Source organism: Otolemur garnettii, unplaced genomic scaffold (genome assembly GCF_000181295.1).
Source record: "Otolemur garnettii isolate 467f Iridium unplaced genomic scaffold, OtoGar3 scaffold00142, whole genome shotgun sequence".
Taxonomy (NCBI): Eukaryota; Metazoa; Chordata; class Mammalia; order Primates; family Galagidae; genus Otolemur; species Otolemur garnettii.
The window spans coordinates 2,767,979-2,779,477 of record NW_003852537.1 but is presented as its reverse complement, the minus strand read 5'-3'; the positions used below and the strand labels follow the sequence as shown (position 1 = coordinate 2,779,477).

The 11,499-nt window shown below is 51.9% G+C and overlaps 1 protein-coding gene across 2 annotated transcripts in view; it reads right to left on the bottom strand.

Annotated features, from left to right (window-relative positions):
- Nucleotides 1-11,499, bottom strand: part of TECPR1 (tectonin beta-propeller repeat containing 1) — a 30,675-nt gene that overhangs the window by 7,447 nt on the left and 11,729 nt on the right. For both annotated transcript variants that reach the window (XM_023518597.1, XM_012810850.2), the window contains 8 exons: nucleotides 10,573-10,718; nucleotides 7,421-7,887; nucleotides 6,950-7,095; nucleotides 5,923-6,078; nucleotides 4,552-4,701; nucleotides 4,299-4,456; nucleotides 2,850-2,977; nucleotides 1,725-1,827 (listed from right to left, as the gene is read on the bottom strand). In XM_023518597.1, the coding sequence (XP_023374365.1) occupies nucleotides 1,725-1,827; nucleotides 2,850-2,977; nucleotides 4,299-4,456; nucleotides 4,552-4,701; nucleotides 5,923-6,078; nucleotides 6,950-7,095; nucleotides 7,421-7,887; nucleotides 10,573-10,718 (1,454 nt within the window). The remainder of the gene's footprint in view (nucleotides 1-1,724; nucleotides 1,828-2,849; nucleotides 2,978-4,298; nucleotides 4,457-4,551; nucleotides 4,702-5,922; nucleotides 6,079-6,949; nucleotides 7,096-7,420; nucleotides 7,888-10,572; nucleotides 10,719-11,499) is intronic.

The window sequence follows — 11,499 nt, the reverse complement described above, 5'->3', positions numbered from 1 at the left end:
ATGTGGTTGGCACCTTAGCCGCTCGAGCCACAGGCGCCGAGCCAATCTGAACAGTTTTTAATGACAGTGACAACCTATTTCTAAAACTCATCTAGAAGCACTCCAAGAAGAGCCAAAATGCCATTGAAGAAGATGAGAGAATGTTTTACCAGCTTTGAAATCTCCTTGCAGAGGGACAGTGACTGAACCATGTAGATTGGTTCAAGGATACCCAATTGCTCAGTGGGAAAGACAAGCTTGGGGACAGACTGCTGCCTCTGTGGACACTTGATTCAAGACTAAGGTGGCACTTCACCGTACCAGAGACAGAGGACAGTCTTTTCGTAAATGGTGTGGAGTCACCAGCGACTTAAGAAACAAACACAAAGAATAGCTTGACCTCATGTTATTTAGCAAATAGCCAGGGCAGAGGGAGAAGCGGGGGAAGAGAGAAGGTTCTAGACCTCACTGCACATGGCAGAAGAATGAAGCTTGTAGAACAGGGTCAACAAATGGTAGCCCACCCAATCCAAGCTCACTGTCTATTTTTGTACAGCCTATAAGCTAAGTGTGGCTTTTATGGTTTTTAAGTGGTTAAAAACAAAAAAAGGCTTGGCGCCCATACCACAGTGGTTACAGCACCAGCCACATACACTGAGGCTGGTGGGTTCGAGCCTGGCCAGGGCCAGCCGAACAACAATGACAATTGCAACAGAAAAGTGGCCAGGCGTTGTGGCAGGCACGTATAGTCTCAGCTACTTGGGAGGCTGAGGCGGGAGAATCACTTAGGCTCAAGAGTTTGAGGTTGCTGTGAGCTGTGATGCCACAGCACTCTACTGAGGGTGACATAGGAAGACTCTGTCTTAAAAAAAAAAATCAAAAGAAGAGCAATGCTTGGTGACATCTGAGACTTACAAGCAACTCAAATTTCAGTGCCTGCAGGTAAAGTTTTATTGGGACACGTCAATGCACATTTCTTCATTCATTGCTTATCACTGTTTTCACGTGACAACTACAGAGTCATGTAGTTGTGACAGAGGATTCATGGTCCATAAAGCCTGAAATATTTGCTACATAGTATCTAGTCCTTTATAGAGAAGGTTTGCTAACTGCTTTTCTGAAAGACAGCAGAGTAAGTTCAATACCTCAGATGGGATGTCTTAAAAGGCTAACTTTATGTAAAGAAGACAACTGATTAGCTAGATTACATTTAAAAACCAAAGGTCACCACTTAAAGAGGGAAAAGGGAAACCACAGCACAGGAGGCATCTCACCGACACCACCAGAAAATATGCAAATCACAACAGTGTTCAAAATCAGGATAGCGGGTCTTGGTGTGTGTGGGGGGGGTGGGGGTGGGGGGAGTGGGCAATGAAATAGAAGGGGCTCAGAAGGAGGGGGGTGGGGGAGAGATGGCAACGTTCTGTTTCTTGACCCAGGTGGTGATTACACTGGTGTTTGATTTGTGATAACTCAGTGAGATACACAGAGCGAGTTTGCAAAACAGAGAGACACCATACATGTGTATATATATATATATATATATACACATGTTTTGTGAACTTTGCATGTTATATCTCTCAATTAGTGAGTTTTCCAAATATGCATTGTACCTAAAGATTCAAGGAAGAAGAAAACCTTGGTGAGTAGCAAGACCTAGCCAGGCCACAGTGGATGTTGCTGTCTAGTTTCTGTCAAGACCAGGGTTAACCCAGTAGCAACCCAGCCAGGCACTGTGCACACACCTGCTGGTGTAGCCTGTGACGGGATTCCAGCGCTGGTTCTCGTAGATGTACACGCACTTCATGTCTGACTGGGTGTAGATGTTACTGGTGCTGCTGGCCAGGCCTGCAAGAGGAAGCTGCTGGGACTAGGGTGGTACCACCTGCTTGGGATGCCAGCCATCTGTCTGAGCACTCATTCCCACAGAAAACAAGCAGGGAGGGCAGGCTGGAGGCAGGTCGGTGGAAAGGGGCAAGCAGGCCTGTTGAGTTTATGTCACTGGGAGCTGGCTTGCCTTGGGTTTCTCTCCTCTGTGCTTGAGATTATTCTGGGGTTGTTCAACTCCATAAGAACCTACTGTGCATCCCTGCCACTCCCACTACAGCCCCCGCCATGTTCTGCTCCTGGTCACACCTCTTTTTCCTTACCATCCTACTTATTCACTAGGAAAGTGTGCTGGCCACCAAGCTTACTCCTTGTTAGCAAAGGTACCTAACATTAACTTTACCTCTATGAGCCCCAATTTCCTGGGGCTCATGAAGACAAAATTCCTGCCTCACAAACAGGAAAGTTGGTTAAGTCTGCTCAGATGTACGCTCCTGTGGTTTCAGTAGACCAAAGTTCTAGAGGGTTAGCTGCTCTCCATTGGGGGGCATGTGGGCTGTGGCTTGGAACATCCCTTTTTGGTGTTTCTGCTTCCATTCTCCAGTAGGAAACACAAGGACTCTGCCTCCCCAAAGTTGGGAAGCCCACAGGGGCTCAGCAAGCTCTGACTCTGAAGGAACATTTCTCCTAACAAGGGACAGAGTTTTAGACTAAGAATCAGGGAACTGGGGACCAGGGGCTGCTCCAATGCCTTGAAGCCTCACAAACAAAGGGCTTGCCATGCTGGCCAGCACTGGCAGCTGCCTTTCTAGAATCCTCAAGGCCCTTGGCGCAGTGAGTGGGTGTCCAACGGGGCGTGGAAAGTGAGACCTGGTCTCGGCACTCAAGCCTCATGGGTCAGCCCAGGTCAACCTGGCCTATGTGGAGGCTGGCAGTGGTGAAGGTCACCTGTCGGCCAGCTGTTACTGGAGTGTGAGCACTGGGACAGCAGCTTAGCATTGGGCAGGGAAGCCAGACGGGGACTGGGAAGGGAGTGTCCTTACCTTGGAAGCAGCCTCCACCGTAGCCACCCGTGTATACCCAAGCTGTGTGGTCGTAACCAAGGCCCCACACTACACCACGGCTGTTGGCCTCCACCATGCGCAGGTGGCCTCCCATCTGCCGCCAGAACCTAGTAGGATGAGAGAGTACAGCAGGAACCTCTCAGCCTCAGCTTCCCAACCTTCCACTCACAGATATGGTGTTTAAAAAACCCTCAGTCTCCAAGCAAATAGGATCTTAAGCCTGTGTGGCTTCCCCTTTTGTATGCATTGATGCTAAACAGCTAGCATGTAAGCAGTCCCCAAGGGCAGGGGGCCTCAGAAACCAGTCCACCCTGCCCCTGAAGCTACATGGATGGGCGTGAGGCCAGCAGCTGTTACACACCACCCCTTTGGGTCAGGGACAGGTGCAGCCAGCCTTGAATGTCACGGCAGAAAGCAGGATGTGGTGTCTAATCATCTGCATGAGTGACAGTGTGGCCAGCAGCCGCCAGTGTATCAGCAAGAGAATGTACTGTGACAGCGCGGCCTCCCAGACGGGCAGAGTGCAGCTGGCAGTGGGTCAGCCCCCTCTGGCCAAGGCCCTGTCTCTGTCACCAGAGGTGGTCTGACTCACTTGACTGGGTGTCAGTAGCACCTCCTGTTGCCAGGGCTTCCTGGGCTCACTTATGTCCCTGGTCCTGGTGTCACTGACAACTAGCCCAGGGCCTTAGCAGCTCTACGTGACCTGCTGGGCAGTCCCTCTGTCTAGGCTTGGGACAGAATCGTGAGCACCAGTGTCCCCTGCTAGGCCCTCCTCCTTAGGACTCTGTTCACACTATTCCCCCAGGTGACCACATTCCCTCTGTAGCTTTCGACACTCTGACAGTAATGTTTTGTACACGTCTTCCAGTCCTGGCTGCCCACCTCCTGGTCCTTTGGGTTCCTCCTCCACCACACCCTCCTCTTGTCCTCCTAGCCACAAGCTCTAAGCCCTCTCTCCTGCCCCACACTCAGTGGACCTCAAACTTCACCAACTCTGTGCAGAAAACACCCCCCCAGCCCACTTTCCCTTGGCCCAAAGCTACTCTCTCCCTTCTGCCTCAGGCCCTGTCCCTGGCCTGCAGCAGGGCCTCAGCAAGAGTCGGAAGCAGCAGAGCACCAGGTCTGTCCCCTGGGCAGGTACATGGACGTGCCTTCTCTGCCCTGGCCTGGAGCCCCAGGGGTGGGGAGCTGAGCTGGATCATCTGCTCTCCACAAGCCTCCTGACACTCAGCAGCTGTTGGCAGTGCTGACCCATTCTCAGCCCAACCAGCCTACTCGATCCCACGGGGACTCTGGGCCTGGGAACCAGCAGCTGTGCCTCTGGCCCAGGGTGAGCTCCAGTCCTTGGTGGGCTCCCTTCTAGAACCACAAATGCTGGATGCTGGGGCAGGGGGTGTATCAGGACCTGTCTGAACATGGACTACTCACATCTGGTCGCAGGGCAACAGGTGCTCCTGGGCCTCCAGGTCCTCACTGGGCTCACTCACGAAGATGTCCCCATTGCAGGTGACAGACCAGATGGCCTGTGGTGAGGGGCGGCCATGGACCTTCCGGCTCTCACAGCAGGATAGGCTGAGCAGGGCAAGCTGCCATAATACACTGCTGGTCAACGCTGGGCAGGTTGGGCCACCTGGAGACTGCTATCCCTCAACCCTGGCCCGCAGGGACCACCCCTACTCACCCAGTCATTCATGTCCTGGTTGGTGGCAGCAGTCAGACGCACAGGCCACCTCTGCCGAGTTCTCTCAGGGGTATACAGGGCAAAGGAGTGCTTGCCCTCACTGAGCACGGGCACCAACACTGTCACCTCGTTGAGGAACACGTGAATGTACTGTTCAGAGAGTGGGCACACGGGCAGGGCTGTCATCCAGGGCAGAGCAGGCCTCAGGGAAGCGAGCTCCCCACTGCTGGGGACAGACATGGATGGGCCACCATGATTCTATGGTGCTCGGCCTGGGACCTTGGCCTGCAGGTCTCAGTGGTAGACTACGAGGCCAAGCAGGTTCTAGCATCAAAGCCAAACTTTGGGAACAGATGCCTTTGCTTAAAGAGATGGTGTTAAGAAGGTATTGTTTTATATTATTGTTATGTTTAAGGATAGAATCTCTCTCTGTTGCTCAGGCTATAGTGCGCTGGCATGATCACAGTGCACTATAATCTCAAACCTCCTGAGCTTGAGTAATTCTCCTGCCTCAGCCTGACCTAAGAAACGCTGTTCTTCCTGGGTGAGGTGGGTCATGCCTGTAATCCTAGCACTCTGGGAGGCCAAGGCAGGTGGATTACCTGAGTTCAGGAGTTTTAGACCAGTCTGAACAAGAGTAAGACCTGTTTCTTAAAAAAAAAAAAAATAGCCAGGCATTGTGGCAGGCGCCTGCAGTTCCAGCTACTTAGGAGGCTGAGCCCAAGAGTTAAAGGTTGCTGTGAGCTATGACGCCATAGTACTCAACCCCAGGGCGACTGAGTGACACTGTCTCAAAGAAAAAAAATGCTGTTCTTTTTCTACTGTTTGTAGAGATGGAGTCTCATTATGTTGCTCAGGGTGGTCTAGATCTCCTGGGCTCAAGTGATTGTCCTGCTTCAGCCTCCCAAAGTGCTGGGATTGCAGGTGTGAGCCACTGTGCCTGGCCAAGAAATGCTTTTCAATGTTGATTGCCTGGCACGTGCTGGCAATCAGGAGGAGTGAAAGACAATCTTCCCAAGCCCGATTTCTCATCTGAAACATGAGAGCCTGTAAGTCCTATAAGTGGCTGTCAGAGGCACAGGAGATGGCTCTGTGAGGCCTAGGACAGCCCAGCACACACCTGCCCACCACTGGTTCGGGCCTGAGAGTGAGCACTCTGTAAATCTGAGATGTGGATCCCAGACTGAGCACCTTGGATCCCAGACTGAACACAATACTGTGTTTAATACCCATTCCTTTCCCCCCAGCTTTGTGTCCCCTCTTCTAGGAAGGAATCCCTCCCCTTGGGGCCACCTCTCCCTGGGTACCCTCAGCCCTGCAACCCTCCCCCTTGGACGCTTTCCCCAGTAGGGACCCCCCCGCTTGCTGTACCTTCTTTTCCCCGTGGACCACATAGTAGATGAACAAGATGCTGTCCCGCGTGCCATCGTGTCCTGTGAACTGCTCCAGGGCCACACGGACATCTACCCACTTGTGGGGCTTCCAGTCACACCACCACTGCAGGGTCCCAGTCTTCACCCATACAGACTGGGCACATACCCCAGGGAAGGGGGACAGTCACAGGCAGGCTCCTGACCCCACAGACCCTGACACCCCATTCTTGACATCCCCGACATACCATAGTACCCCCTCCTTGGTTCCTTAGGTGGTGCCTCCACCCTCCAGCTCCACCTTATGCTAATGACAACACTGACACCATCAGACACCTGACAGGTGCTGGCTCTGAGCATCATATAGGCCAGCGGTTCTCAATCTGTGGGTCACGACCCACAGGAATCGTATAAGAGCCGCGGCATTAGGAAGGTTGAGAACCACTGACATAGGCAGTGGGATTGGCACTGCTACTGGCTGGGGAAACTGAGGCTTGTGGAAGTTCTACCTATGTCTGGGCCAGTGTCACAGAGTGAGTCAGCAGCAAAGTTAGCACCCAACCATGGGCCCGCCTGTGTCCAGAGGCCCAGCTCAGCCACCAGACAGACGCTTCTGCCAAGCCTAGGCCAGATCCCCTGAATGAGGCTAGTCAAATGCTCCAGGTGGGTCTCCGAGGGCTGAGCACAGGCAGGGTCAGCCCTGGGGAGGGGTCTAAGGCCATTTTCATCCCCATGATGACTCATTTCAATAAGACACTGCCTATCTGGGTGCCTTGGATTTTGCTGCCACCTCAGGAACCCCAGGGCCTACACCCCACCTGGAATGCAGTGAGGCAGGTCTTTAGGATAAAAGAATAAGCAAACGAACTCATTTCTTTATCCTCAAATCTGCCACAGGACCCAGGAGGGATAGACAGAGGGATGGGGCACACTTCTGTTTCTTTCACCCCACCTATGGGCTGGTATATAGCAGGCACTCAGTGCCTGCCTATTGCAAAAAAAGCACCCAGGAACATTGAAGTGCCCACCTGCTCCACAGCCTGCTCGTAGTGTCGGAAGTTCTCCAGCTCTCGCTTGGTCCTTTCTGTGAGCTGCTGGAAGATCTGCTTCCTCCAGGCGGCAGTCTGGGCCGGCATGATGGACAGAGATAGTGTCTGCACCAAGGGGGACAGGCCTGTGGGCCAGCCAGAGCCTCAGGCAGGAGGCCAGGACTCTTATTTCCCCCTAAATCAGCCATTTTCTGCTACAAAGCTACAATCTTTGCAAAATGCTCCACGAGCCTCTCCCCACCCTTCATTCTGATGGGCAAGTGCTATTAGCCTAGAAAACAGTCACCACTGCTAGGACAAGGGGCAGAGCTGCTGAGCAGAGTGGGTGTTCAGGCAGGACAGCAGACCTGCCCAAGCCCCCAGGCCTCCTCTTTTGCCCCACACACCCCAGAAACATCCTCTGGGACACCTGGCCCTGCTGATGCCTGTGTGCTGTGCAGGAAACCTTACCTGACTGGACAGTGAACCACTTGGGCATGGAGCAGGCCTCCACTGTGCAGCCACCTCCTGATACCCAGGCCCACAGTGGGTGGTCATCTGCCCCATAGGGCTCCTCCAAACCCAGCTGGTGGTGCCCCAAGGAGGACAGGCCAGTAGTCTCAGGGAAGCCAGCAGTCAAGTGGTTGGGTACTTTCTTGGGCTCCTTCAGGTCAATATTGGTCCAGGGCAGCTCTGCTGGGGTGGATGCCAGGCCTGGGCCACACGTGCTGGGGCAGGCATTCTCTGTGGCATCCTCTGTAGTCCTGCTAGCCCCTGGGCCTGAGGCCAAGCTCTCCTTGAGGTTCCTGGGATTTTCCAAAGATTCCACAGGGAGAGGCTGTCCAGGCCCTGGTCTCTCGACTTCTGAGGAGGCATCAGTGTCGCTAGGTGCAGACTCGCCACTGCCCCTTACCTCGTCGCCAAAGAAACAGCCAGCACTGGGGATAAAACAGGGTAGACCTATCACTCCCCTGCAGGGGCATACGCACTGCTGTCCAGACAGGCCTGGCTCTAGTTTGTTGCATTGTGACTGCCCACTTGACCATGAGCAAGTCCTGACCTCTCTGAGTGCATGTCTCCTCCTCTGTGCAACACACAGAGGTGTGTTGGGTAACTGCTTCCCAGGGAGCAGGACATTCAGGCACCCCTCAGACCAATCCCATCAATATATCTGGGGATTGAGATCCAGAATTAGGATTTATTTTTTATTGGGTTAAAATACACATGACATAAAGGTTATCATTTTAACTATGTCAAAGCACACAAGTCAGAGCATTTAGTAAATTCACAATGTTGTGCAAACATCACCACTACCTAGTCCAGAACTTTCCATCACCCCAAATGGAAATCCCACACCCATGAAGCAGTCACTCCTCATTGCCCTCCCCACTACCCCCAAATCCCCAGGCAAACACTAAATTATCTCTGTCTCTATAGAGGTGCCTAGTCTGGACATTTTATATAATAGAATTGTGGAATCAATGTGTACCCTCTTGTGTCTGACTTCTCTCATTAATTATTTTCAAGGTTATCCACGTGTCAGTACCTCCTTCCTTTTTATGGCTGAATAATATGCCATTGTATGGTGAGACCACATTTTGTTTACCTACTAATGGACATTTGGGTTATTTCTATCTTTTGGCTTTTGTGATCAGTGCTGCCATAAACATTCAGGCACAAGTTTGAACCTGCCACCTCCAGCATATGGGATCGGTGCCCTACCCTTTTGAGCCACAGGCCCCACTCCTCAGGTACAAGTTTTTACCTGAACACCTCTTTTCAATTCTTTGGGGTACCTATCTACGAGTGGACAGCTGAGTCATAAGGTAATTCTATGATTAGCCTCTTGGGGAATGGCCAGGCTCTTCTCCACAGTGGCTGCACCATTTTACATTCCCACCAGCAATGCGCAAGGGTTCTAATTTCTACAGATCCTCATTAGCATCTGTTATTGTCTCTCCTTTTAATTACCACCATTCTGGTGGGCAGGAAGTGGTATTTTACTGAGGTTTTGATTTGCATTTCCCTAATTCAAATGGGATCTAAATGTAACTAATGATCAGGGACTGTGTATCTTCTTTGGAGAAATGTCTATGCAAGTTCTTTGCTCTTTTTTAATTGGGTGGTTTGTCCTTATCGTTGAGTTGTAAGACTTCTTTATGTAGTCTAGACTCTTTTTACTCTCTCAGTAGTATTCTTTGATTCTGAAACATTAATTTTGATGAAGTCCAATTTGTTATTTCCTTTTGTTGCCTGTGCTTTTGGTGTCATGCCCAATAGCCACTGCCAAACCCAAGGTCACAAAGATTTGACATCACTTTTTTTGAGCCTGCTTAGCTGATTCCAATGTGCTATCCAGTTTAAGAACTACCAGCTGAGGAGACTAAAGCTTCAGATGAATCATGAGCAAACTCCTTTCCCAGAGCCTCCCTGGCCCTCTGGGCTAGCAGTCACCACTGGGTGGTGACTGGGTAGGGTGATGACTACCAAGCATGGGGGGCAAATAGGTCCAGGGCATAGGAGGGTTGAGCTGTGGAGACAGGGTCCCATGTGCTGTCTCAAATGTCACAACTGTAGACATTTTCACTGTAGAGTTGAGGTGTCCCCAGCTCAGATACCAAGTCACCTGTCTGCATTCTCATGGCCGGTGGGCAGAGCTGGGGCTCATTCATGCTCTTTATACATACACACATATACATATATGTATTTTTCTGAGACAGAGTCTCACTCTGTCACCCCAGATAGAGTGCCGTGGCATCATACTCACAGTAACCTCAAACTCTTAGGCTGAAAGGATCTTCTTGCCTCAGCCTCCCAAGTAGCTGGGACTATAGGTGCTTGTCACAACACCTGGCTAGTTTTTCTATTTTAGTAGAGATGGGGTCTTGCTCTTGCTCAAGTTGGTCTCAAACTCCTGAGCTCAAGGGATCAATCCTCCTTGGCCTCCCAAAATGCTAGAATTACAAGCGTGAGCCACCATGCCCAGCTTTCATCCATGCTCTTTAGACCCATAGATCCCAAGGTGAGGTTTCCAGGACTGCAACAGCGGCAGCATCACCTGGGACATTATAGAAATGCAAAACCTCAAACAGAAACTCTGGGCTGGGCCTGGAAATCTGTGTCTGAAGGAGTCCTCCAGGCAACTGTGGTGCGCGTCAAGCCTGAGACCACTGCTCTAGATGAGAGACCTTCTGTCTTATCCCAGCTTCCCTTTCAGAGGGGCCTTATCGTCTACCACATAAACAACCCTTTTCTCTCCCAGATCTTCAGAACCAAAAGACCAGCCCTGCTCAGTGGCTCCCAGCTCTTCCAGGATATCCGGCCTTAGCTTGCCCCCAATTATAGCCCAGAGCATCTGTCAACACCTCCATGCTGCTGCCCCAGCTACAGTACCTCTTCTCTGGGGCCAAAGTGGTTGAGCAGCACACCAAGCACAAATAAGAGGGCAGGAGGGCTACAGCCCTTGTGGCTCTTGTGGGCTGGAGACTGATATTCTCCTGCCTGGTGATAAGGCCCATCACCCCACCAAGGCCAGGTGACAGCCCCCTCTGGATGCTGCCCTCCAAGGCCACTGACAGTCCATCCCTAGACCAACTCCTCCATGCCCTGCCACCTGGGATCACCTGAGGAGACTTGATGAGCTGCCAGAGTATGACCGGTCACACTCTCGGGCTGCAACGATGGCCTTCCATGTCTTTCCACTGAGCTCACTGGGAGTGACACCCTGCCGGAAGTATATGGCTCGGTCCTCACAGCTAATGCCCCAGACCTGGAACAGAAAGGAGCACGGCTCAGAGGCTGGGTGCAGGCCTATGTGTTCCACTTGCTACTGTGAGTGTGAGGGCAGGACAGGGACCAGAAGAGTGTGCTGCAGAGATGGCGGACATGTCTGCAGTCATAGGCAGTGTAAGTATGTGGTAGGCAGTGTAAGTATGTGGGGAGGTCCACCTGCACAAGAAGTGGGGGGCCACGTCAGCGAGCTCAGAAGAAGTAGGGAACTGGTTCTGGCTCCCTGACCCAGGCCGACTTGGGACCCTGGAGAGATAAGATCCAGAAGAGGTGGTGTGGCTGGTGGACTCTGTGCCAGGACATGGGGTCCACTCATGTATCTGTTTTCTGTGTGGTCTCTGTTGGGAAACTGATCTCCAAGTGAACCCCAAAGATGGTCTTGCTCTTTTTTAAGATACAAAATAGCCTCCCTTATTCTGAGCTCACTTCTCTTGGCATCCTAGCCTCTGTCTTTGGGCGCTGAAGAAGGAAGGTTTGATCTGGGGCCAATGTGGTCTTGTTGAGTGAACTATGGTGTCTCTGTCACTTTGCCAACACAGGCTAAGCTGTCATGGCCTCAGGCTCAGCCCCCCAGGTACCACCAAGCACCTATCTTGCACCAGCGACTGTGTGCTCTGTCACCAGGGTGACTAGCAGGATGACATGGTAGCCAAAAGAAGGCTGGTACCCTGGAAGGAGCTTCTAGTGCAATGCAACAGGGTGGTGTTGTTGCCCTCACAGCAAGGGGCTGCACCCCCTGAGTCTTTTTTTTTTTTTTTTTT